The sequence below is a fragment of the Lacerta agilis genome, chromosome 9 (genome assembly GCF_009819535.1).
Source record: "Lacerta agilis isolate rLacAgi1 chromosome 9, rLacAgi1.pri, whole genome shotgun sequence".
NCBI classification, from domain to species: Eukaryota; Metazoa; Chordata; class Lepidosauria; order Squamata; family Lacertidae; genus Lacerta; species Lacerta agilis.
In genome coordinates this window covers 35,403,395-35,431,045 of record NC_046320.1, presented here as the reverse complement: position 1 = coordinate 35,431,045, position 27,651 = coordinate 35,403,395, and the positions used below count along the sequence as shown (strand labels likewise).

The 27,651-nt window shown below is 39.9% G+C and overlaps 1 protein-coding gene across 6 annotated transcripts in view; it reads left to right on the top strand.

Moving 5' to 3' along the window:
* The window catches only part of TMEM131L (transmembrane 131 like), a 69,951-nt gene extending 42,543 nt beyond the window's left edge, over nt 1–27,408 (top strand). For 2 of the 6 annotated variants that reach the window (XM_033161221.1, XM_033161215.1), the window contains 27 exons: nt 470–623; nt 731–789; nt 1,201–1,309; nt 2,389–2,494; nt 4,386–4,539; nt 5,707–5,877; nt 6,472–6,541; nt 7,059–7,176; nt 8,866–9,004; nt 10,070–10,179; nt 10,925–10,997; nt 12,077–12,219; nt 12,571–12,713; nt 13,098–13,284; nt 15,209–15,394; nt 16,168–16,317; nt 16,806–17,422; nt 18,245–18,399; nt 19,970–20,094; nt 20,610–20,764; nt 21,479–21,664; nt 22,524–22,602; nt 23,064–23,149; nt 24,006–24,126; nt 24,254–24,345; nt 25,195–25,337; nt 26,988–27,408. In XM_033161221.1, coding sequence (XP_033017112.1) covers nt 470–623; nt 731–789; nt 1,201–1,309; nt 2,389–2,494; nt 4,386–4,539; nt 5,707–5,877; nt 6,472–6,541; nt 7,059–7,176; nt 8,866–9,004; nt 10,070–10,179; nt 10,925–10,997; nt 12,077–12,219; nt 12,571–12,713; nt 13,098–13,284; nt 15,209–15,394; nt 16,168–16,317; nt 16,806–17,422; nt 18,245–18,399; nt 19,970–20,094; nt 20,610–20,764; nt 21,479–21,664; nt 22,524–22,602; nt 23,064–23,149; nt 24,006–24,126; nt 24,254–24,345; nt 25,195–25,337; nt 26,988–27,266 — 4,110 coding nt within the window. In that variant the 3' untranslated portion in view covers nt 27,267–27,408. The remainder of the gene's footprint in view (nt 1–469; nt 624–730; nt 790–1,200; nt 1,310–2,388; nt 2,495–4,385; nt 4,540–5,706; nt 5,878–6,471; nt 6,542–7,058; nt 7,177–8,865; nt 9,005–10,069; nt 10,180–10,924; nt 10,998–12,076; nt 12,220–12,570; nt 12,714–13,097; nt 13,285–15,208; nt 15,395–16,167; nt 16,318–16,805; nt 17,423–18,244; nt 18,400–19,969; nt 20,095–20,609; nt 20,765–21,478; nt 21,665–22,523; nt 22,603–23,063; nt 23,150–24,005; nt 24,127–24,253; nt 24,346–25,194; nt 25,338–26,987) is intronic. The other 4 variants (XM_033161219.1, XM_033161217.1, XM_033161216.1 and 1 more) reach the window with 4 other exon arrangements.
* Nucleotides 27,409–27,651: the final 243 nt, after the last annotated feature.

The window sequence follows — 27,651 nt, the reverse complement described above, 5'->3', positions numbered from 1 at the left end:
ATATTTTTGTGGGTTAAGAACTTCAGTTCTGCCTTGTCCACTGTCCATATATGACTCTAGATTTTAATTCTCTTTTGAAGATGCTAAACTAACTTTTAGAAGAAAGATATAATGGTCATGTTAGATAAGTGTGTGTACATGTCTCTTTGCACTTATGTATCCACCCATCATTTTTGTTTCCTTAACTCTGTATAACTAGAGGATTTCCAGTACAGAATGTGCAGAGGAACAGTATTTATCCTAAAGAGCCAGAATGTTTATCATGCTGTCCCATTGCTGTGCATTTGTAGCAGAACATTATTTCCTAAATTAGTATGATTTTTCTCTTGAGATTCCCAGCAAAACATCTCCTCTTTTGGCATGCCAGGATTTTTTTTTTAAGGGACCATAGCAGGTTAAGTCTTGCAGTTCTGAACGAAACATTCTGATGTGATTAATTTTTTGGATTTCCCTTTCTATTTTACATTAGAGTTGCTGCTTTGCATCTGATGGCCTAATGCTGCTAGAAATAAGCTTAATGGTCAAAATGGAAAATATGCAACATGAATTTGTGGACCTTAGACAGTACTTACTGGAAAACCTTTTTGTAGTTTATGTAGCAATGGACAAAACACAGACCTCTGGTAAGTCCAAGATGTGCCTGCATGTATGTTTCATTGATATAGTATGTTCTTGCAGCAATGGACAAAAAAATGGTTTGACCTTTTGACTGTTACTCTTTTTTGAACAGATGATTCCCCAGTAGTCTTGTATGTGTTGCATTCAGGGAGCAACCTTCTTTATGTGCAGGTAACCTTTTAAAAAAATATATATAATTTAGTACAGGGGTTCTTAATTTTGGGTCCAGGGACCCCATGGGAGTCCATGGATGGCTTCAGGGGTTCCTTGAACCGGGTGCAATTTATCCCACTCAGTGTTGTAAATGAAACTGTATGTAAAATGTTGTATGTACCGGTATATGTTTGTGTGCGTTTTTCTGGGAAATGAGTCTAGCTTTTATCAGATTCACAAAAGGGATCCACGTCTGATAACCTGCCATTGTTAAGAGTATTACAATTAGCTTAAGATCTATCCTTGGGTGAATGCAGATGATTTGAGATTTGATCTGACAAATTGCAGTTTAAACTGTCGTGAAGATGAACTTCACAGCAGCTAAGGCAGTTACAGCATTATACTAATGGTAATGTGATTTCTTTGTAGGATGTAAAACACTTGTCACAGGAAGGAAAATTTTCTGTGCAGTTTGAGCCAATATTGCTGCCATCACTGACCACAAATTTCACAAGAGTTGCTTCTGTTGTTTGCAAAGGTACAGTGTATTCAATACAACATAGTCTGATGTATACCTTCCCTATTATATGACGAAGTGTATTAAAGAGGATATGGCCTGTAACAGATACGCTTCCTGAAGATTATATATTAAGTGTCCATTTTCATGACCACTTCTAGCACATCTTTCCCCCACCCCCCGCCACCCAAAAAAGAGAGATGTAAATTTCGGGACATCTTGAAACCATGGAATAAACATTTTTCTGTGCAGTGGTGTGTGGGGAGATGAAATAATTGCATTCTTGTCAGAAACACTTGCATTCTTGTCAACTTGAGCTTACACACTTACCTGCTGGTAATTCGCAGAAAGGTTGATGGCACTTAGTGCTGTGCTGTCAATATATTAAGTGCAACGTACCTACAACACAATGTTATGTACTTGGTTTTATTCATAAACAAGGACAAATGCTTTAGGAGTGTGCACAGATCTCAAGATTTGACTTGTATCTGATCATTAAAAATAATAATTCCATTTTATTTCTGAGTCACTCTGTGCAACTTTGCATTTCAGTCTGTAATTCTGCTCCTCCAGCACTTGGTATAAAACTGCAGTCTGCTGACACTCCACATTACCTAACAATGCATTGGTGTTCATCAGTTGGAGCAAGAAGCTCTTAAAATTGTACTAAACAAATGGAAGTCTATGGTCTCACATTATTGTGATGCAGAAGCAGAAGGAGGAATTCAGTAGTATGGCATGATTGCATATAATAGGGCTGATGTGAGTAAGGCCCATTGAAGTCAGTGGAACATGCTTCTGGAGTTAACCTGCAAAAGCTCAGGCAATAAATCTCATATAACTAGAGAGATTTAGTCATCCTGAACCCACATTTGTTTGATTTGTATCACATTCCACCCCAATCAGTAATATATCCTGAGATACTGGCATAAATAACTGTGCAGGGAAAATGGAACTCTCTGAACACCCAATAAAAGGTCAAAATGTAGATAAGGCTGATTCAAGTGTACTGTATTTAGTCTCCTTAGACTAATAATATTCTCGGACTATATATTTAAAAGTGTGTGCTACAATAAGATGTTTTGTTTTCCTTGGCACAGGTACGTTGTGTGGCCCTGGAAGCAATCACATTGCTAATGAGAGGACGAATCTGTTAGACAGTACAGCTTTGCCAAAAGCATGTGATTCCCATCCTGTAATGGAAGGGTGAGGTTTTTGTTTTTGTTTTTTATTTAATGCTGCCATTTTAAATTGTTAAACATACACCAAAGCAAAGATGTTGAGAACATTTTTTGAAGTTAATGCTCTACATAGTAATTTGTGTGAAAACAGATGGGTGTTCTAGCTCTGGGCTAGTTCATGTGGCAGAGCACAAATGACGCGCAGAGCTTCTTTAAATGTCATGGAGTTCTACAAATCCCACTTCCACATTATATATTCAGGGCATATAGATATTGCTATGAAGTGTCGTCTGTCTCGAGAAACAATGGAAGAGTACACCTTTGGGGGGTAAAGCCAAACTGTTGGAGTGGTGATTGTAGAGACTAATAAGGAGGATCCCTGTTTCATAGCAGCTGGGGCAGGTGAAGGTGTCCAGTTTCACTGTTAGTAATATACCATGGCATTTCTTCTCTCTGCACTTTTCCCAGTGGTCACTGCTGTGGATACATGACCTGTCTTTCTGTCTCCAGACACTGCGGTTGTCTGCAAGAGATTTCCACATGGCAGGGTTAATGTTGCCAGCCTTCATGTCACATTTGCAGACATCTTTGTAACACAGAGTGTCGCGCAGCGGTAAATTAATCTCACAGAGTCTTCTTTATAAACAGAATAAAACTTTTACTTGAGAAAACAAAACAAAATAAAATAAAAAAATTCCTTCCAGTAGCACCTTAGAGACCAACTAAGTTAGTTCTTGGTATGAGCTTTTGTGTGCATGCAGACTTCTTCATCTGAAGAAGTGTGCATGCACACGAAAGCTCATACCAACAACTAACTTAGTTGGTCTCTAAGGTGCTACTGGAAGGAATTTTTTATTTTGTTTTGTTTTGACTATGGCAGACCAACACGGCTACCTACCTGTAACTTGAGAAAATAAAGTTGTTCATAAACAGCATAGTCAAAGAGCATACACAGAGTGCTCATAGCAGCTATCTAACTCTTCACATAGGCATTGTCTTAGTTACTGATTAAGTGGAGTGCTGGAGCCACTCTGTCTGCCTTAATCAATATAGATACACAAACTTGCTGAGACACACAGGCACTGGCTGAATGAGGCCCATAGAGAGGCTGGCTACTTTTGTAGGACACTCAAGATGAGTTAGGAGTCACAGTGACTCTGCAGTTTGCTATTAACAGTTAAACAGCTAGAAGGCTTGAATGATTGTATACGCCTTGTAGGCATTGCCTTACTTCTTCTGCTCTCAATAACCTTTGTCTCATGACACAGACAGGCAGCAGGCCTGGTGCCTGAAGGCAGCCCACTTTGGGGATCCTGCCGTCTTCCATTCTGTGTACATGACCAAGCCAACATATGTATGAGGTACACTTCCAATGTAGTGGATCTAGGGAAAGAAACACAAGAACCTCAGGTGTGTACTACATGGCTATGTTCTCAGATGTTCTACTTATGAAGTATGCATAGTCACACTTTGTAAGTACAACATCACATGATGTCCTGGCTCATGTGGAAGACATAGTTCAAATCAAATAGCATGGATAGAAGTTTCTTCCTTGCCTTCAAATAGGCTTTCAGTGAAGTCAGTTCACATATTCACCTGTGATGCAAATGATGTATGCAGATGTGAAGCAGCCCTATCTAATTTGTGATCTTACCCTTATGTTTACTTTGATTTCGTCCATTTGAATAATTCCTAATGCAACTTCCAGGGCATGCTACTCTCACCAGGTGGTTTATAATTCTGAAAAATGTATGTACATGCACACGCAACAATACAGAAATATTATAATCAATTGTTATTTGATAAACAGCAATAATAAAAAGGTACGCTTTAAAGATCTTGGTTAGACCATAAGGAGGAAGTGATTTTTTTTGCAAGTAAATAACATTTAGCAGTGAACTGTTTTCTGTCTACAGGTATGTCGGAATCGATCCATTTGCAACGGTATTTTATATAGAACCACATCGCAGTATTTCTGCATCTTGGTTAATATGGTTTACCAACAATTTTGATTTTAGCATTGTGCTAAATGAGGTCTATGTTTCAAGAGAAACAAAGGATATTTTAAAGGTGAGTTTTTCTTGGTACTTTTCCTTAAACAATTAGCAATGTATATCAGCATCCCATTCATTAAAATCTCCATTTATATATTGGGCATGTGTAAAAGGGTAAAGGTAAAGGTAAAGGTACCCTTGACTGTTAGGTCCAGTCATGGATGACTCTGGGGTTGCGGCGCTCATCTCGCCCTATAGGCCAAGGGAGCCGGCATTTGTCCGCAGACAGATTCCGGGTAATGTGGCCAGCATGACTAAGCCACTTCTGGTGAATCAGCGCACGGAAACGCCGTTTACCTTCCCGCCGGAGCAGTACCTCTTTATCTACTTGCACTTTGACATCCTTTCAAACTGCAAGGTGGGCAGGAGCTGGGACTGAGCAACGGGAGCTCACCCCGTCGCGGGGATTCGAACCGCCAACCTTCTGATCGGCAAGCCCTAGGCTCTGTGGTTTAGACCACAGCGCCACCCACATGTGTACTCAGCCCTAAAAAAAAAAAAAATCACGTCAGAAGGACCAAGAAAAGTTTAAATTGTGTTGCTGTTTGATAAATTGTGAACAGTTATATTAAACTGCTTATTTTGTATTTATTTTAGTCTGTTAGTTGTGGAATTTGGGAAGAGTTTATTCAGGACATAAAAGTCCCAAGCTGACCAGATGAAGATAATAGCTTATCTTCCCATTTCTGTATTCTGAAATGTTGGCAGGCATTGCCTGCACATTTTTCAAATCTTTCCTCATGGCAGGCTTGAGGCTGTCAGGGTGCCGATTTTTTCACCCATTACCAAATTCCGCACATGCACAGCATAACTGTTAAGGAATGCAAGCCGCCCTGCTTCTACATGATTAATTTGATAAATTTGTTTAGCTGGGACCCGATCTGCCACTCCCCTGTACATGTCATTGCATGTGGGCCGCATTCCTGTGACCACAGCTCAGGATATAAGGAGAGCTTCCCATGGAAGAGAGGATACTCGTGTTGCGAGGCAGCAGAAAAGGGATGGGATAACAGTGGAGAACTGGACCACCTTATTGCCTTTATTTTTATTGTGACAGTCATCTTGCTGCATTAGCATTTAGTTACGTTGTATAATTAGAAGCAAAAGATAACAAACGGAACAAGATTTAAATGTAGATGTACTTTATATTCACTTGGTTTGATCTGATGTTTTTCGCCATTAGGTTCTGAACTTCACAGATCCTTTGACTCTACCTCCAGGATGTTGGAATGTGTTTTCCTTGAAACTCCACATCAAAGAATCAGTAACAAGTTTATATTCCAATATTTTTGTGATCACAAATATTGGAGTGATATTCGAGATACCGCTGCAAATTTATTCTGCTTTGTCCCAGGTAGTATATTGAATTGCATATGTTTACAGTAGCATATTCTGACTTCCATGTTTTATAGTTCATACAGTAATAATTTTTGAAGGGATACTATCTTTTCAGAGTATTAGATTTTTGGGAGGTTTCTCCAAATTTCAAGTTAGGAAAATGTCAAGTTAGGGAAATGCTTGCATGAAGTCTTAATTTACGCAGTCACAGGAGCATCAAATATTCCTTCTGAATTCATTTTGCATTGTATTGAATAGGGTGTAGAAGTCAAACCAGGATACTATAGAACACTTTGCATATTATTTTAAGTGGTGGAAATTGAAAGTGCACATGATTCTGAAAGCTAGTGGAGATTGTTCAAAGTGCAAGCACTTTTCATCGCTTCCATCTAATGTGCAAAGTGGCTTGATTCTCTCTCTCCCCCCTTTAATTGTTTGCATTTTTAAAAACATTGGGTGTGGGGAAATATTGAAAACCATAGTTGTTCTTTACATGCTGGCTTAAATACAGTCATAGAATTGATGAGTTGGAAGGGACCCCAAGTGTCATCTAGTCTGACCCCCTGCAATATTTGTCAACTTATTTAGTGCTTTAATCAATGTTTTTCAGAAGGGAGATCTTCATTTTGAAGCCATAGCACATCGTGATATGTACTGTTCCTTGCGAATGTCAGACACAGGTAAAAGCAGAAAAGGAAAGATGTGCCCATCTATGATACTAATGGATAAAGTATAAGGACTAGCAACAGTGTAAATAAGATGTGTGGTTTTTTTTTTAAGTAAACATTATTTCTTTCTGAATGCCTAACTTCTTGGTAGATTTTAGCAGCCTTCTGGTCATGCTGTGTTGAACATCTTATAGTGAAATCAATCTGCTTTAGATAGTCTGCTTTTGTTCTGGGGAAAGGGGCAGTGCAGATTTGTGAGCATGGCAGGGGTGCTGGTTTTGCAAGAGCCTAAAAGGGAAGGTGGGGCAGAAAATGGTGCAAGAGGGAGAGAATACTGTAATATTGGGGCATATTTTAAAAAATATATATAGAAGTTTGTGGTCTTGTGCATAAATATGGGGGGTGTCTAAGAGCTATTGGTCATACTATTTCTAAATGTGTTCTTTTTATGACTTCTTGAAATCAAATTTTGGAACAAAAGCAATCCACAAATATTATGTATCAATGAAACGGAATGTTATTATTTTAGCAAATCTGCTTTGGGAAAGGAGCCTATCTCTGGACAGTTCTACATGGAGTGTGGATTCTGACCTTGCATATCAGCTCCATGAAAAATGGCAAAAAATTAAGCACAATGAAATGTGCAGGTGTGTATACAGAATGTTCTTAATTTCAGCATTAGAGTGGTAAAATCTTGGTATGCTTACGGTCAACGTCTTAAAATCCATGATATAGGGGCTAATACTAAATAGTCACAGCCTGCATTACAGAGGGTGCAGACATAGCACTCCTGATTCCTTAAGCATGGTTAATGGAACAGGACTTGGACCATGAATCTTCTGCTTCCTTCCAGTACCTCCTGTCCTCCTAAATCCCCATACTACCTCCTGCTAGCTTTAACCACGGTTCAGACTTTTACATGCACTAGAAATAGCTGCAAGATTGAGAGACTCCTTATAGTGCCTAGCAATGTGTCCCCTCCTATGTGGACCTTTTCTCTTTCCAAACTGCCCCCCTTTCAGCTCTTAAAAATGCTTTGCCTCCACCACTGAAGTCAGGGGTCACAACCTTTCAATTACTTCCTTCCACTGCTTCTCGTTTTCTGAAATTTTCATTTTCACTACTGTCACTAGTGACAGCAGCAGAAAATATCTCTCGTTCAGTTGCTTCTAGCCACAGTACTCCATTCCCTACAATGCCCCAAGTGGGGAAAGGAAATGATTTGGCTGGAAGGTACCACATCAAAGAGGTCTGCTACTGCTGCCTCCTATAACAAACCAGTACTGGGAGCCAGTGTGGTGTATTGGTTAAGAGCGGTGGACTTGTAATCTGGTGAACCGGGTTCGATTCCCCGCTCCTCCACATGCAGCTGCCGGGTGACCTTGGGCTAGTCACACTTATTTGAAGTCTATCAGCCTCACTCACCTCACAGAGTGTTTGTTGTGGGGGAGGAAGGAAAAGGAGATAGTTAGCTGCTTTGAGACTTCTTAAGGGGAGTGAAAGGCGGTATATCAAGTTCAAACTCTTCTTCTTCTGCTACTACTGAAAAGTCTGAAAGAGGGACACAAGACTGGTGTCAGTGGCCAGCCCACCTGAGCTGCTAAAACTTTGGCATTTACCATCGGCATTGGTTTTGACCAAATGTTTATAAACCAGGTAGTTCCTTAGCAATAGTGGACCCTGGTTAGCATTCACTATGGTTAAAACTGGAGCAAGCATATGCTTGAACCATAGTTAAAACCAACAAGGGTTTTGCATTGAAGAAGGGAACAAATGTGTGTGATTCTAATGCTTTAACTGCAGTGAAGGAATCTGAAGCATTGTGTTTGCATCGGCCCTTGTCAAATTTTCAATAAGTGCCTGTTAAAAATTTACAGTTCTCTCACACTTTTTAAAAAAAGATTTGGTATTGTGTTGTAGAATCTCTAGTAGGAGATTTAAAAGTAAAAGGATTAAACTGAAGATGTTAAAATATTGCAAACACAAGGCCATAATTAGAGGGCTCTTGCAGATTTCTGTCTCTGAAAGAGATGGTCTGTCATAACATGGCAAGCCAAAAGTTTCTTGTTCTTTTTTGATACTTTTCCTTACATTTTCCAAATGTAAAACAATACACTACCTCACACCAAGAAATAAGCATAACAACCATTTCACAGCACTGCAAAACAGTTATAAGCAACTGAATGAAGAGATTAAACTAAACAAAGGATATCTGTCCAAAACTAAAATTGGGAGGGAGGAGGATAGATCGATTTATCACTAATGTTGACATAGCTAGTAAATTGAAACGGGGTGTCTTGAAACCTCTCTTATTTATGTTCTTATTAACTCAACAGGAGAAATATTGGGGAACTTGTTCAAGCGTCTCATCAGAAGGATCATAAAGAAGAATCCTTTGCATTACCTTTACCCCACTTGGTTACAGAGCTTGGTCTCACATTGAACTTCAGTGCAGCTGCACCAATGAATAGCATGGTGATGCCATTTTTAGATTTATTAAACTTTTTGTCGTGATTCCTCACTTGTCTTAGTTCCATTTTTGGTTTTGAAAACAGAAAGTTGTAAATATTTATACTCATTGTCTTATACAGTCGTACCTTGGTTGATGAATGCCTTGCAACTCAAACGTTTTGGCTCCTGAATGCTGCAAACCTGGAAGTCAGTGTTCTGGTTTGTGAACGTTCTTTGGAACCTGAATGTCCGATGTGGCTTACCAAGCTTTCAGTTGGCTGCAGGAGCTTCCTGCAGCCAATTGGAAGCCATGCCTTGGTTTCCGAACGTATTGGAAGTTGAACAGACTTCCGGAACGGATTCTGTTCGACTTCCGAGGTATGACTGTACTTAATGTCATTATCAGGCCTGTTGGAGTCTTACATATAAATCGAAAAAGCAGGCTAAAGCCAGTAATCACCAGGTTCTTTTAAACTTTATGGGTCTGTTAAAACCTGATAGCTGTGGATATGTGAAATTTCACACCGACTGTGTTCAGATGTTCAGATATTCAGATAAAGTGTGGTGTCTTATGATGGGAACAAGCCTGTCCAAGCCTCATGCTTTCATACTTTACCCTCTCAGGCATGGTGGTAGCAACAGCAGAAGAGGGGGAAAGTAGCTGTGATCTTCTCTCTGGGAAGCTGTGTGTTTGCTCATTCTTGTTAAGCCATGCTTTGGCTTAGCATCACACTCAAACTACGCCATAGTATATATTGTCATTTTACTCATCATATAATGCATTCAATACTTTTTAAAGAATTTTTTTAAACCTTAAATCTATCTCTTTCTTTTTCAAGACCCACTCTTATTTTGAAAACAAAAAATAAAAGGATAGACATAATTGTTTCTAGCCCTGATTTCACAATTTTTATCAACATGAATAAGATGTGTCAATATTTCTGTACGTTTGTAAATATTTCAGAAAACACTCCAGATTTTAAAAAAAACACGTTTTGTACCAAAAATAGTAGAATTGGGGAGTAGGGAAGAGGCTTGAATTCTAAAACGTTAAGTATTAATATTGTTGTTTCCCCCCAATTTTTTTAGGTAAAATATTTTACACTAAGAAACCCTTCATCTTTCCCAGTTATGTTGCAACTCCTGCCTCTTTCTTTTTATCCTGATCCTCGCGCTCCATTGACTCTACTCAGCAAATGGTAATGAGAAATAGTTTCTTGTGGTAATTTAAGAAATAGTATAATGTGAAAATAGTTCCTTTCCCTCCACGTATTTGGGTGGGTGGGGAACGAGCTTGCATCTACCAGTCAATGTTCTGTGCATGCAAAGGGTCTTCATGGTATAGGCACAAAGTTTCTAATGCCATGGAAGATCCCACTTGTATTTAGGCTTATTTCACAATAAAGTGGTACCTTGGTTCTCGAACGAAATCTGCTCCAGAAGCCCATTTGGCTTCGAAAACAGAGGCGCGGCTGGCTTCCCTTTGGTCGCAAGAGCTGCTTGCACTCAGTAGAAGCTGCGCCGCACGTTCAGGTTCTGAAAAACGTTCGAAAACGGAAGCATTAACTTCTGGGTTTTCGGCATTCGAGAACCGAAATGTACGGCAACGGAGGCGTTTGGGAACCGAGGTTCCACTGTACCAGCCACTAACATGTGGAGATCAAGGGTTAGAACCATAGACCTGCAGCATTGGAAGGGACCATCTCCTCCAGCCCCCTGCAATGCAAGAATCTTTTGCCCAACATGGGGCTGACCCTCAGATTAAGACTCACATGCTCTACCAACTGAGATATCCCAAATTAATAGAAGGGTCATGAGGAGTTGTCTTACTTTTTCCTCCATTCATAACGGAGAACTATCTGAAAATGCCTTTTCATGGTTCTTTACTTTCTATAATTTTTTTTAAAGGTTTATACATGTATATTCTTTTCTTGGTTTATATAGGTTTGGTGCAAATGTACAGTCTATTAACTATACAACCACTGAATTTAGATTGACAGAAGATTGTGCTCCCAGGGTAAGCAGTGTCTCATGTTACTCTCATATATATTTTTCACTCTCGGAAATGGAACTTAAGGTGCTCTTTGCATTGAATTAGAAAGAAACAGCCACCATGCAGCTGAGAGTTTGTGGTTTATGCAGAAACATGTAAGGGGTTGGCCATTTTTTAAATAACCTTAACCTGCATTTAATTTTTGGATTGCTTAGGTCAGGAATTCCCAAACTGTGGTCCGTGGACCAACAGTGGTCTGCGAGCTTCATACAGGTAGTCTGCAGCATCTACGCATTGCATAGCCATAATTGATTGTCATTGTATTTTTATTGCTTCTATTGTTTCTTACATTGTATATTCCTTTTTGAATACTAGGGAATGCAAGTTGCAATACAAAACATACAAGACATAAGAGATGCAACAAAATACAATTAAAAAACATGCAGCATCTAACTCGGTGGATTCCAATTGCTGTAACAGGCAGAAAAAGTATTAAGTAATCCACCAAGGCTATCAGAATTTTCAAGTGATTGGAGGCGGAGTGTTGGGAACCATTAGTGTAGCCATTAAATGGAAAACCATTTTGAAACATTTGGAGTTAACAGCATTTATTGCTGATTTTTAAAAAAATCTTCAAAACACACCTAACATTTAAAACTTAACTTTGCACTCCTCAATGGAAACGCCAGATAACAAGAGCGCTTGTAATCCAGAAAGGGTTCAATAACTCTGTTAAATGGGGCTTTATTATTCCTACCCGCAGCACTGAAAACCTCAGTAGACATGGGTGGGTGGCACCTGTATTGTCTGTATCCCCACCCCTCACACACATTGCTGTAAACATTTTCTCTCTCTCCCCCCCCCCCCCGGTTAATTGCTGTTTCCTGGTATGCTCATCCTTCCCTTTCCCCAATATTAAGATGAGGTATGACTGGGGCAGATGGGGCAAATAAATACTCTGTCGCTTCATTAGTGGAATGGGACAGTCAGGCAGGACAGGCGTAAGTATGCAGTGCAAGTGGAACTGTAGTCTTTCCCTCTCTTCCTGATTTTCCTCGGCAGCATGGATGTTGTAGTAATGGTTTGCTTATGTTGTTTTGCAGGATGAACTACAGGAAGACCATGATTACATTGGATCTAGTTCGGAGCTGCTGTATTTAAAATTGCAGCCTTTAGAAACTAAGAGAGTTGGTGTTGTCTTCACCCCTATTGATTACAAAAGGGTAAACTCCCTTATACTGGTCAGGTACGTCTCTTCTCGAGATTCTGTGGGGCGGATGAGGCACTGTTTTAGAAAGGTTTGTTTCATATTTCCATCAGTGAGTGGAGGCCCCAGGGCTACATCCAAATTTGGTCTTTGGTACTTTCCCCCTAAAGCTTGGATTTACTGTATATGCAAATCATAGAAATATTTCGCATCCACAGGAATTGTATTTGGTCTTGGCAAAGCATAGCAGTGAATTTTTCCAAAAGATGCCCACATCCTGTAAGATGGTGGGAAGACTGCTTTTCTTTTTCCTCTCTCTCTGTCTCTTTCTCTCTTTCTCTCTCTTAAAAAATTTGATTTATTTATAAAGGCATCCTTGCTTTATTGCAGGAATAATTTGACTGTTTTGGATGTGGTTTATGTCGAAGGCATTGGAGCCAGAGAGCTGTTGAAAGTAGGGGGAAGGTTGCCAGGGGCTGGAGGATCCCTTCGATTTAAGGTTCCAGAATCAACCCTTATGGACTGCAGGAGACGTGAGTGACGATCTGAGAAGGAAAGGACTAAGTGAGATTAGTCTAACCAAACAGATGTGCATGGTTTGGAGGATAAAGTGGCCAGTCCCATGGGCACAGCTGTGTGTGAATAACATAAACACCTATTTTCACATACATAACCATGGTTGCTGCTGTGCATACTTAAGGTAACATACACGTGCGATAATCACATTGATGGTGTGCCCTGATTTAGGAAAAGTTACATGTCACCATTCCAACTCCCCTCTCCCTTTCACAATAAGGATGAAGACTTGAATGTATTGTAACATAGTTGTAGGAAAGTACAGTTTCTGCCACTTAGCAGTGCCCTCTACATGGCTTTCAATGATTACCTTGAAGTAACTTGCGTTTTGTTTCCTTTAGAACTGAAAGATGGCAAGCAAATTTTATCCATCACAAAGAACTTTAAGGTTGAAAATGTTGGTCATCTTCCCATCACTATAACATCTATGAAGATTAATGGGTACAGCTGCCAGGGTTATGGATTTGAAGTACTCAATTGCCAAGATTTTTTTCTGGCACAGAACTCTTCGCGGGAGATTAGCATTGTGTAAGCATTTGCCGCTTTCCATTGACAAACTGGCTTATTTTAGAATTGAGTTTAAAAGCAACCACACTAGTTCCCTGAAATGTTTCTCTGTTTTCATTTTGTTGTTGTTATTATTACATATTTCTTTATTACACTTATATCCTACCTTTCATCAAAGGAGCTCAAGGTGTCATACAAAGTTAATATTTAAAAAATAATAATTCCAAGAAGAGGCTATCCTTGTTTCTATGACTGTTTGGAAGCACTCTATAGCATCATTCTTTAAAGTGTTAACTTTGCCATAAGGATTGCAGAGCTTACAGTCTGTTGTGTGTGTCAAGCACTTTATTTTCCAGTTAGGGTCATGCCCCACAACATTGTAACTTTGAGAGGGCAATTTCAGAGCTGAAGGAAAAATAACTTATCCTACTGTGGAACATGTTATGGGGCAGGGCAGAGCAGCACAGTTAAAGGCTGCAGTGGGAACTTGATTTAATATCAAGAAGTCTACCTCCATTATAATGAACATTATTCAACACGAATCATAATTAATTCTTCTTAATTAACCCAAAAGAGGAAGGATCCATTTGTACCTTAAATTTTGTGGATCCAGCCTTTACTTGAAGTCTTGCTAATGGGATGCTCTCGCTGATACTGGTGGGGTGGTTTTGCCAATCTGCCTTTCCCCGCTGTAGTCTCCTGAGAACAGAGGTTGGGAGTTCTTCAGGGACAGCATGTGTCCATTAGATGACTGTCTGTCCCAGTGTATTTACAAACAAAGCCAAACTAGCTGACTGACTTTTAGGTAAGGTATGTGATTGGGTACTAGACAGCTGATGTGTTACTTTTCATCTTACTCAGTTGGAATCAATGATCTAGCAATATTCAGGATTTCTAACTTGGTCTCCATACAGTGCCATAAAGGTGGTGATTCTAAGCCCTTATACGAGATGGAAATACTTTCATCACATACTGTTATAACATCTTTTACTCAAGATTTAATTAAGAGTTGCTTCACTGAACAGGATTTTTCTACAGAAAAGTTACACCTCTGGGATGTTTGCGATACAAGTCACAGGGAGCCTAGCACGGACAGAAGGGTGTTGAAAGAATACAGAGCTAGGGTTGGCAACCTCTGACCTGTGGACCATACTTGACCCACTAAGCCTTTGCATTTGGCCTGTGAGGCCAGTTCCCCCAAACCAAACCACATGCCCCACATCTGATGTCCTATGTGACATCTGTTGTGGGGCAGGTAGAGATGTGACTGCAGAAAGCAGGACTGAACTTGCTGTGCATCCCTTGGTTTGGATATACCAGCAAGTTCCTGCTCTTGCTGATGTGCCTGAACCATTTTGAAAGCAGAACTGAATGATGTGTGGTGAATTCAATATTGCTCAAGGAGGCTCTTCCCCCCGTACCCACATGGGTCAACTTTTGACAGGCGTAATGTCATTTCCCCATCAGGTGGGTGGCCAAAAAAGTTCCTCACCCACCCCGACTAAAGCAAAGTGCTTTGGGCCATAAATCTTGTTGAGAGGAAGAGTCATGATGCTGACCACAGTGGTTGATTGAAAGCATACAGAGGAACATGCAGTGCAGTTGTGTGTCCTGCTGAAGGCACCTCTTGCTCAAGGAGTTTCAATAACATCTAGGACTTCTACTTGAATTCTTTTCAGACAGATGAGAATAAAGGTTATTGTATGTAATGGGTATGTGCAGGCTTCAGCCATGTGTATTAGGTGCTGTGTTAAAGGATTCTCCTCTGTGTGATCAAAGGGGGTACCAGTGAATCACAGAGAGTGGTAGGAGGAAGCAGGGGGTTTGAGGTTGAATGAAAATACAGGACTTACATGGGACCTGATTCTCAAAAGAAAGGACTGCAACAATAAAAGCTAAAGAACCCGTCAAAATGTCACTGGCTTTTTAATTTTTTGGTGTGCAGGTTTACTCCAGATTTTACTTCTTCATGGGTTATCCGTGAGCTGACTCTGGTGACTGCTGGTGGTGTCGAGTTCCACTTCACTCTCAATGTGACTCTTCCTCACCATCTTTTACCACTGTGTGCAGATGTGGTACCAGGACCCAGCTGGGAAGAGTCCTTCTGGAGGCTTACAGTGCTCTTTGTCAGGTAAAGCATTTATTTGTACATCTTAACAAATTTATAGACTGCTTCGTGGCATAAAGCCTGGAAATTTTCAGTCTCAGACACCTAAACCTTAGATTTTAAAGCAGCAGCAAGATGATATCAAGAAAAGGCAACTTTGCCACCTCCTCACTGTCTTATTAGGTCTGGTTTTTCCTTGAGCAGGAAGCACATTTCCCCCCCTAAATGCAAGCCCCTCTAATACAGAGATGGAGCACCAAGAGGTTACTGGACTACAACTCCCAGCATTCCTTGCTGTTTGTTGTGGGTGGGGCTGGTGGGAGTTGGAGTGCTACAGCATCTAGGGAACAAGTTGGATACCTTTTATATGCCTTGAAAACATACCCAGGAAGTATGATGTAGCAGGCAGAATGTCATAGACAGGACAGGCTGTTAAACAGAAGATGGGAGCAGCAGTGGCCAATTCCAGACAGGTTAGGATTAAGAAGTATTATACCTGAAGAAGAGATGCTCCAGGCGATACAGTGCTATTGGGAAGAAGGAATCCCTCCCTTTAGCTGGAGATATAACATGCTCGGTAAACTATCTGAAGACTACCAAGTTCCATGTAGAGGGAAATATTTCCAGTCTCATTGATCCCACCTTTACAAATGCTGGCTGTAACAGCTTCAACACTGAACACAATTAACCCATTCAATTTGATGTTAGTTCCAACCTCCTGAATGTAAATCTTGCTTTATTTCTACACACACGTTTTGCTGAAAACATTTATCATTCCCTTTCTGTCTGTTTTGCAGTTTGTCTCTTCTGGGTGTGATTCTGATAGCTTTCCAGCAAGCGCAGTACATCCTATCGGAATTCTTGAAGTCAAGACAGAGGCAGAATCCCAGTCCTTCTGCACTGCCAAACAACAGTTCTGTGGACATCATCAGCTCTGAAACGTACAAGTAATAAATATTAACTTTCTATTAGGTGCCTTGATGTGAAAATCTCTTTAAAGTGATGATGGTGTTGCTGTTTGATTCTGAGAATAGATAGGTGGCAGTTGGAAAAGCTAGTTCCTCAAGAAAGGTGGCTGCTTCGCGGCAATTGATCTTGCTGTTCAGATGCTGATAAAAAACCGGCTCATTACACATCACAGAAGTTGTGTCCTCTGTGTGGGAAGGGAGAAATATGTAACCTGCCTTCAATATATGATGGAGATGGTGATGGGCAGGAAACGTGGGACAATTGTGCTTCTTGATACTAATCTGAAGCTAATTTTCAGTGCACTTGCTAAAATAATGAAATATACTTTTCGCAAAGCAGGATAAAAATGGTATCAAGATGGCTTCCAGGAAAAAAGTAGTATTCAATATTATGCCTTATTTTGTCTTGATAAAATGATTTATGAACAGTGCTATAAATAAATGTAATCACTTTATTTCTGACCTAGGAGCAGTTGCAAAACCTTTACGGATACTTACGGTTCTTCTGATAAAGGGAAAGGAAAAGGCTCCCTTTCTGTGGGCACAGCGACTAGCCGGAGTCAGAATGCTGCCAAACGGAGTCCAGCAACATACAGTCATTCTCAGAAGAAGCACAAGTGCTCTGTATACTATGGTAAACCAAAATCAAGCACAGCAACTAGCACCACTATTCTAACAGCCGATGAGAAACAGAACCCAGTTGTTGAAAATCAAACTCCAGCAGCAAAGGAGGACATTTGCACTGTTAGTGAGACTTGGCTGAGCCTGAAATATGCCAATAGCATAAATGTAAACATGCAAAAGAACTTGACGCACCCAGGGAACTTTCTAGATAAAGAAGAGAGTGCATTGAAAAATGCAACGCCTATAAAAAATACTTCTTCAGAGTGCAATTTGAAGGAGGGTCTTCGAACAAGTATGTTTCCTAAGGAAACGAACCTTAAGACTTCAGAAAATGTAGCCGAGCTCAAAGAACCTGAGCTGTGTCCTTTGAAGTCATCAAAGAAGCTGTCTGAAAGTCGCTTCCCAAGACATTCACCTCAGCAACAACCAGAATTTCAAGAAGTTTCTAGGAAAAACAACGGTAACATTTTTTTTTAATGCAGAAATAAGGTGGTTTTGAGTAGTCTGAACTGAGAGATGTGAGGGGCAATTCATACAACAGGGGTCAGGGAAAGACAGACTTTACACTTGAAACACACAGGCAAGTTTCTGATAGATAGCCTACTACTGAACTAGAGGGGGGCATTTTTGAAATGGCATCGAAAGGAAAAAAAATACGTCTGGAAGAATACAGTAATTTCTTATCAAACTTACAGACTTCATTACTTTTAAGCACATGTACTGTAGTCAGTTTATACGTTTGCAGAAGTTTAAATGCTTTAGTTTTATTTAAATTCTAATTAAGACCCAGTGTTGCAAATAGAGTTGCAAACTGAAGTACATCGTGGGTTTTGCCAGTTGGGGAGAAATGGTGAAGAAAATAAAAACCGCCAACATCCATAGCAAAGAAAAAGGGAAAGTTCTTTTTGAGCAGTATGTGGATTACCAATATTACACAAAAGCAAACATACATAGCCCACCTATAGCCCTCTTCAGTCATTCATCTTACTCACACAATTGCTACTTTGTGAAGGAGAATGCCAAGGTCCAATCCCTCCAGCACCTCTGCAGAGACTCTACATGAGTAGAAGATCTCTGCCCATTCATAACTTTGTCCTCTCAAGTCATGGAGGGCTGAAAACAAGGAGGGAAATAGCACACTGGGATGGTGACTAGGCAACATACTGTTCCTTGTGCAGTTGTTATTGTGTGAGTAAGCACTTCCCTGACACAGGTGAATTTCACTTGAAATGTTCTTACAAGGTGAGGTAAATACTGTATCGTTTTTGTTTTTATTTTGAAGGGAATAGCCAGCAAGTGTCTCTCAGGAATGAAATAGAAAGCTGTGACTCTTCGAAAAAGCAGGTGAACACAAAGCCCTCAGCAGAGAAGGCGGTAAATAAAGGGCCTAAAGATGAATCGCAGTGCTGTGGAAAACGGGAAGTTTCTTCTGCTGAGGTTTGAATTGTTACATGCTGCTTTAAACATTTTGGAATTGGGATTTTAAATGCAATCTCAGAAAAACACCTAAAAATAAAAATTGGGATTTCTGGGACATAAGGTCCCATGAGTGTCATTGATAGTGGCCAAATTTCTATCGCAGGCAGTGAGAATAAGGAGCCAATTAATTATGTGAAGCTTGAAGGATTATTTCCAGGCATTTACCTGAGGTTATTCTTTGGCTTTGTATATATCTGACTTGCTGTTGCTATGCTGTTACAGTATGCCAAAATGCAAAATACAATAAAATTTGTATGTTTCCATTTCTGGTTGTTGACTGTAATGAACTGATGATGAAATTAGAATATGTTTATAGTGGGAAGTATACCCAAGCATTTCCATATGTAGAAATTGAAGGAAGTTTCTATGCAAGCTTGTTGTTTCATGGGTTTCTAGCTCATTCAATGACCTTGGTGATCACTTTGCAAGTAAAAATGTGATGAAAGAATGGCTATGCCATTTTTACATATCATAGGCTAGGCATAGGCAAACTCGGCCCTCCGTATGTTTTTGGGACTACAACTCCCATCATCCCTGACCACTGGTCTTGTTAGCTAGGGATGATGGGAGTTGTAGTCTCAAAACATCTGGAGGGGTGAGTTTGCCTATGCCTGGCATAGGCTACATATTGGGTTGTGTCCCACAAAGATGTCACATTAGTTCAAGGACTTCCACCTGTGCAATGGGAGTGTTGCTTTCTAAAAACCTTCCACCATGTTCAGCCCAGAAGAGATTGTGGGGGGCATGGAGAAAGGAAAGGTAGACAAAGGTCCATTGTATAGGCAGCTAATGGGACAACATAATTGGATATAATCTGGCATTTCTTCAGCCTCAAAAATAGGGGTGTAAACTTAGCCTGCCTTCATTTATATCGTACTATAAATAGAGAATTCCAAGACCTGTTTTAGAAATCTAGAGGCCGAGTACATGCTAACTTTTGCTGCAGTATAGCTTATGAGAGGCCCCTTATACCCATTGATTTGAACAATATAGATTTGTAGTACATATGTGTTCTTGAAGAAACAATCTTACAGTTGAAATTTGCATTCCCTGTTCCCATTCCTTTGGGATAGTTGTAGCTGTGTAATCTAAGCTTGAAATAACTTTTCAGGCAAGTTTGTCCCTTAATAAAATAGCAATTCATGTAATCAGAACAGATGAGGTAAAAAAAAAGTGAAGAAAGGAAGAATTTATGGAGGGTAAGCTTAAAACTGAGCTAGTCATAAATCTGACAGGTGGTTCTGGTTTTAATCGAGGCAAAATTGTATAGGCCATTGTTTCAGCCCTTTATGGCTGTGGTATTTAGCTGAGGAAAGAATCAAGGAATGTGGAGGAGAAGAAAATTGCATGCTAACACATTTCACAAAACTATAGTTTTTTAGCATTAATATTAATGACAATTTTGCATGATAATTATTTTTTGATTAAAATGCTGTGCAATTGTAGTCTGCCAGATTTTGAAGCCATTGATACAAACTCGTGATCCTAAGTAATATGTCTTAATAAGTCCTTTTTTTTAACCTTTCAGCAGGAAGATACTCACCGAAAAAATGGGTCTCCAGAGAAAAGAGAAGGGCATGTACCAAATACAAACTGGAACAGAAATAGGACAAACAGAAAGAATAAGAAGAAGCATGCTAATTTATCTGTACGGTATGTATGGCTGCTTCTTTATGTTCAGATTTCTAAATTTAGGAATGCAAGCAGTAATTCCACCACTTACTTTTTCTTGTTGTTTTTCTTGTTAATTTTTGTTGACAAAACGGGGGGGGGGGTTGGTTAATTTTTACTTTTGTTAATTTTTAGTTTCTCCTTGCTATTCTTAATTTTCATCCTACCCTTCTGCCAAACAATCAAGAATTGCATTAGAGCCACTGAACAAGCCTCTAGGCCATCCTTCCCTAACCTGGTGCTCCTCAGGTGTTTCGGACCACAATGTTCATCATCCCTAACCATTGGCTACAACTGACTGAGGCTGATTGGAGTTGTTGCCAAAAACATCTGGGTGGCACCGGGTTGCAAAAGGCTGTTCTAAACTGTATGTGAGAACCCGTGTCAGGACTGTTCTGCTTTAGTAGCATGCAGACAGATTGTTCACATAGTTAACTAATTAACAGATGTAACACATGTAAGATAACCCCCCCCTCTTTTGTTGTTGTTGCTCATAGGGTTCCTGAACAGACTGAGTTGAAGCATGTGTGTAATGGTTTTGAAAGACCTGAACTTAGAACTAACGTTAATATAAGAAACTGGTGTGGTCAGAGCAATGGAGAAACTTGTAAAGGAGAAGAGAGAGGTGGCTTACCCACACAGAGAGAAGCAGGTACGTAATGCAAAGTGACTCAAAACCAAATGCTGTGCATAACTACTTTTAGTAGTTTGCTTTTGTTTCCACTCCTATTTTTCTATTGCACTTTGTCTTTAAGATAGAGCAGTGCTACGGTGTGATGAATCTTCTGGTTCTTTATCCCCTTTTGTGTATGAACATTCTCAGCCAAGGAGAAAGAATTGGGGAATTCAAGCCAGCAATACATACACTTGACAAAACCTTCAGTTCCTAATTTTTTTGGGTGTGGGGGCTTATAGAGAAAGATGCCAGAATGCAAGTTCCAGCCTCATTGTTGAGTAGGAAGGTTTGGTTTCCTAAGGGCATTTGGGTGAATGTGCTTAGAAGCCTCTTCATGATTGGGAATGTGGATAAGGCAGGAACACAGGAAGGTCTCGGCATAGGAAGGTCTGAAGCTGAGCCACCACAAATGGGGGAAAGTGTTCCTCTTGACATTTTGTAGTATCAGTATGTATCTGTGAAGGCTTCTGAAGCTCAGGCATAGAATACATTTATAAATGGGTCCCATCATATTCTATCCATTTACCCACTTGGAACAAGGAAACCTGTTCAGTAGTTTTCCTAGTTAACAAAATATAGAATGGATAAGAACGTTCAGTGTCTTGTCAACTGCATATATTTGCCAGCTAGCTGGAATAAGTTCGCGAGTCATAAACTTCTGTTTTGTTACGAATTTTCCAAATTGCCTAGAAGGTTTCTATCAGTGGCCGAAGAAGAAGTGCCTGGAAAGGTTTTGCTCGGATTCAAGCTCAGACTGCGGAAGTTCTTCAGGGAGTGTTCGTGCCAGTCGAGGCAGCTGGGGGAGCTGGAGCAGCACTAGCAGTTCCGATGGCGACAAGAAGCCAATTATTCCTAGCAGGCACTTCCTTCCTTCTAGTAAGTGCTGTTAAGAGTGTGTGCATTCTGCATTTCTTGAGGCATCAGAGTCTGAAAATTGCAAAAGAAGAAGAAGCTGCAATAACTCAATTATTACCGAATATTTTCAGTAGAGTGTCTTTTAAAGCCTTAACTGGGCAACATTAAATTCATTTAGAAAAATATTTATATGCTGCCATATCACAGAAATATATCAAAGCGGTATATTTAATTCTCCATCTCCCTTAAAACCATTGTAGAATTACTGAATGTGGGATTAAGTGAATATAAATGTATAGATTATATATTCAAATACACACAGCCAAAGAGAGAAAAGCCATATCACTTTACAAATTGCTTCTACCGTGGTTTATGCTATAGAAATCTAAAACTGCATTCAGCATTGGCAGTTGGTATGGGGTTTGTAAGGCAAATAAAGCAGACCAGCATAAATCTACAGCTTTTCTGCAGCCCTGTCTATTATCAACAGAAATCTCTTCCTCCAATAATCTGCTTGGCATCAACGTATTCCTCATTTCAGCACCAGGCAAATACTTTTTCTGGGCATTTGGGCCATGATGGGATATTTTTTAACCATGCTTACATTTTTACTTATGTTTATGTATTTTTTTATTACTTTTGCTGCTGCTGCTGTTATATATCAGTTCAGGACTTTTTGTTGTGAAACTAAACTAAAACTTTCTACCCCACACAAAAAAAGAAATCTCTAGAAGAAGAATGCTTGATAAATATTTTGTTCATAGCTTCTGGCTAGTTACAAGTTTGTACTTGATTATCTATGCGGTCCTAGTATGTAAAAAACTGTATTGTATTATTTTACCAAAATGTCATGTTCAGCTTTATTCCATCATTTGCATAGGGGAAAGTATTTCATGCAGCGATTTTCCAGCTGAAACACCCATCTCTTTAAACCCATCTCACAACATCTGCAACACCAGGTAAATACTTTTAATAATCACATTCAAATGTGATTAGCAAATGAACTGGGGCAGGGGGGGATACTACTAAACTAAATTTTTAATGCTCAGTAGTGTTTTTGCATTATATCTTATTTTATGCAAAACAGATATGCTCTAATATATTTTATTTCTAATAGCTGGTAACTTCTAATAGCTGGTAACTGTTGCTAATGGTATTAAATGACTAGCCCACCACTACCATGCAAATGATGTGTGCAGCACACACAGACGTCTATACATGTATTTATTTTTGTATGAATCTGTTTAGTGTGTGTCTTTCTGTGTGTCGATAAATTGGGTTTGTTAATTGAAATGCATACAGATTTCCCACCCACCCCATGCATGCAGGAAATCTGTTTGACATACATAGCTTCCTTGTATTAAGACAAGGATAGTTGATTTTTCTAAATATAAAATAATTTGTTTTCACTTGTCTTCAGCAGAGATGTGAATGGCGTCCCTCACTATCCAGAAAACCTATGCCCCAACTTCCCTGACATAAGTGTAGATCCAGACAAAAATAAAGGTTAGTTCATCCAAATGAAACTAGATAATGGTCAACTTCATTGGGTACAAACCCTTGTTTACTGGATGGTATGTAAATATTGCATTATACACAATAGAAATAAAATCAAAACTAAGGCATGAAATGTTTTAAAACACACAGAGGTGCACAAAAATGCTAAGTATTATTAGAATATTGCAATTTGTTGTGTTCTTTGGACCTGGAAACGTGATTAGCCAAGTTACAGGGAACCAGGCAGAGGCCCTTCTCGGTAGTGGCACCCGCCCTGTGGAACAGCCTCCCACCAGATGTCAAAGAGAAAACCAACTACTAGACTTTTAGGAGACATCTGAAAGCAGCCCTGTTTAGGGAAGCTTTTAATGTTTAATAGATTATTGTATTTTACATTCTGTTGGAAGCCGCCCAGAGTGGCTGGGGAAACCCAGCCAGATGGCCGGGGTATAAATAATAAAATTATTATTACCATTATTATTATTATTATTATTATTATTATTATTATTATTATTAAAAACCATAGTTAGTTTGAACTAAGCCAGTTTAAGTAATTATGCTTTGAAGTTGGCTTGTTCTGAAACTTAACCATAGTTAATGTGAAAACCACACTTTATCAGTCTGTACAACATGACAAACCATACTTAAACCAAAAGATTTTGAGTCCTTCCTCCTGGCTATATGGGAGGAGGTAAAGGGAGAGGGGAAGAGAAAGTGCACGTGCAAGGCTCACTGTATTTCACTCTTGCTTGTGCAGATTGTGCAGATGCAGCTGGAAAAGGCAGAATTGAATTGCTTGGTGGCGCTGATGCTTGGCAGTTCTTTAATTCAGAGATCATGCTTTCAATTTTACTTGTCCTCCTAGGTCTTTATCCAACGGGGGATCTGTGGCCACCTCAACCCGTGTGCCTGCCAAATAGCGTGAACTACAACCTTGAGAACAACATCCCATGCATGATCCAGGAAAACCCTTCACTACACAATGGGCAGGTTTCTTCCCCTCCCCCCTCCTGTTACACATTTACTAAAACAATGATAATCATTTTGTAAACTGCTAATACATGGGTATTTTGCTTTTGTTCCTGTAATGCTAAGTTTTGCTTCGTCTTTTAGCAGCTTCATTGATTGGAATGCCTCCTGTGATGGTCAGTTTACCAGCGTGTACTGCCCAGTGGAAGTGAATGAATACAATGCTTTTCCAGAAGGTAAGTCTCCTACCAAACCATGAGTGGTTTAGGAACAGGCACTTGTCCTTTCCCATCAGGTGCTCAGGGTTCTGGTGAACAGTTCCCAGGTATCAAAGGACAGCTTCCCTGTCTCATCTTAGCTCTTGTGAACACCTTGCAGTCTCCCCAGTGCCCCATCTGACTCCCAGCTCATTGCACTGACTTGTGTTACTATGGTGCTCAAGTCCATCTTGGACATCTGTTGGGAGATGATTTGTGGTCCAGTAGGCCTATCTATAGGGATGCGGGTGGCGCTGTGGGTTACACCACTGAGCCTAGGGCTTGCCGATCAGAAGGTTGGCGGTTTGAATCCCCGCGATGGATGGGGTGAGCTCCCATTGCTCGGTCTCTGCTCCTGCCAACCTAGCAGTTCGAAAGCACGTCAAAGTACAAGTAGATAAATAGGTACTGCTCCGGCGGGAAGGTAAACAGCATTTCCGTTTGCTGCTCTGGTTCGCCAGAAGCGGCTTAGTCAGGCTGGCCACATGACCCGGAAGCTGAATGCCGGCTCCCTTGGCCAGTAAAGCAAGATGAGCGCCACAACCCCAGAGTCATCTACAACTGACCTAATGGTCAGGGGTCCCTTTACCTTTACCTTTACCTTTACCTTTTAACCCTATCTATATTCTTCCTCAACACAGCCTGTATCTTCCTCTTCCCACACCCTACCTCCCAGTGATCTACACACACACACACACACACACACACACACACACACACGCAGGCTAATAGGATCCAACTGTTCAATAATTAAGAAAAATGTAAAACCACCCTACAGTATTAAGTTAATTGTTGGTTGACAAATCTGCCCTTTCTCCCAAACTATAGAAAATATGAACTATCATAATGGCTTCCCATGCACTGCGGAAGTTCAGAGTACAGCCTTCATTGATCACAGCTGCCAATCTACTTGGAGCAGCCCACCTAATATCCCTCCAACTTGGGAGCCAAGCAATTATGTCAATTCAACAGTGAGTATAATGGGTGTTATATACTATGATATAGTAACATAGTGGCCATCTAGTTATATGTGACTGTCCCTTACATCCTCTTGTTGATTGTTTCTTTTAGTGAGCTCTTTAAAAAAATACTTATTCAAGATTTAGCCCAGATGATTTCAATTCTTTTTTTTCTACTCCAGATTTGATTCTAATTTGGTGCAATTGATAAAAAAATTCTTTTTAGCAGTATGCATTCAGTTTGTACCAAAATACATTTTCTACAGCAGTTGTTTTCAACCTTTTTGGGCAAAGGCACACTTGTTTCATGAAAAAAAATCACGAGGCACACTACCATTAGAAAATGTTTAAAAAATTAACTCTGTGCCTATATTGACTATATATAAAGTAATTCTCTTGAATAGGAATCAAATAAACAAATTTTTCCCACGGCACACCAGGCAACATCTCGCGGCACACTAGTGTGCCACGGAACAGTGGTGAAAAACACTGTTCTACAGGAATCATTGAGAACATGTGGGAAAACGCATGAAAACTTACTTTATCCTGAGCATAAGAATGGAAAACATAGTTCGGATTTCAACAATGCAAGCCGGCAGTTTAAATATTAATAGTATTCAACTTGCTAGGCACATCAGTATGGGATTCTTTAAATATAAAAAGCAGGGCGGGGGTGGGTGGGTAGGACGGGACCTAGTGAAATAGCAGAGGAAACAGAATTATAGTCAGGAAATTGCCAGGATGAATTTTTTGTTTGTTTTGGAATATGCTTTTGTTCCTGTTGTAGGCCGATCAGTTTAATGCTATGTTTTTCCAGAGTTATGCTGGATCTGAATAAGTGAAGGAGAGCCAAAAAGGGACACTGAATTGTTGCTCTTTTATTTCCGGAGTGACACAGAGCATTCTGTGCTTCAGGTTTTTTTGTTTGGGTAGTGCTCTTATTTAGAAGTTTTTAAAAAACTCTGATAAAGTGAATGGTGCTGGTGAGACGATTCAAAGCAGATCTTAAAGTTCTCTAGTTTTGACAGGAGGAGGCCACCTGTCTCAGACTTGTTCCTGGCCCTGCTGCTTCCGCTTTCATTGCTTGTGGTGCAGAAGACTTGGCTCCGTCAGTAATCGCCTTAGATGGTGTGTTTTTCCACTGACTGAAGGAGTGGGTGAGAAAACAGGCATATCACACTGTTTTCTTGCTTTCTAAGGCCCCACCATTCCCGTGTCTGGCCTACTGTTGTTTGTCCACACAAACGAACACATTTAAGCCATTTAAGTAAGTGCCACGCAGGAAACGATTTTAAGAGTTCATGTTGTTAAATATTTGCTCTTAAGCTAATTAAATAAGGAGTTTTGCAGGGGTGTTGAGTCTCTTTGTCTCCTAAGCTTCTTTCCAAATGTTATCTGTTGAGTCGTTTCTAAATGTGTATGTTTTATGGCACACCCCAGTTCATGAAAACTTTTCTCTTCAACAAAGCTTTTGGATGATGAACGTTCTATGGCCTTTTAAATGTGTCTTTAGGAAAGGGTTAATGGTTTGCTTTGCTTTTGCTTTATGTGTTTTGTGAGTCACCCTGTGATTTTGGGTGAAGGGCAGTATACAAATTTAATAAAGGTTAGTGGTAATGTATGAGCGATGTTTTGTGTTGCCTGTTTTTTTTTCTCTTCCAGTCCTACCTCTCAAGCACCAGGAGTTTGTCCACCCATGTCTGGACTCTTTGGTTCCATTTTGGGCCCCTCAGAGTGACATCTAGAAAGCTGTTGCCCATCAGTGCCACCGCTCAGCATTCAGCCCAGGTGGAAAACCAGGCAGTTCTTTGCAAGCAGGAATGCTACCCGAGATTTAACCCATTCCGTGCCTATATGAACTTGGACATATGGACTTCAGCAACCAACCGGAATGCAAATTTCCCTCTTTCTAGGGAGTCGGGTTACTGTGGAAACATGTGAAAAGGAATTTTATTTTTAAAATGTGAAATAAAAGATGCTTTCAGTTTTGATTACTAGAATAAGCTGGTTGTTGAACTAGACTTCAATGTTGGTGGATATTTTGGCACTTTTGTATGGAAAATTAAAACTTTTTTTTACTGAGGTTTCTGGATTTTCCGCTTCCTTTTCATTGTTGTTTTTCATTATACTTACTAATAGCACTTTTTATGAAAGTAACTCAAAGCAACTTACGACAATAACAAACAGCATATTCATTAAAACAAGCATAAAACAAAACAGATAAATCTCTAAAAATATTTTAAGAAATGAACAACAACCCCCCCAAAAAAACACAACCACTGATAACTCTTAAATAATAAAGCCAAACTAAATAAAAGAGCAACCT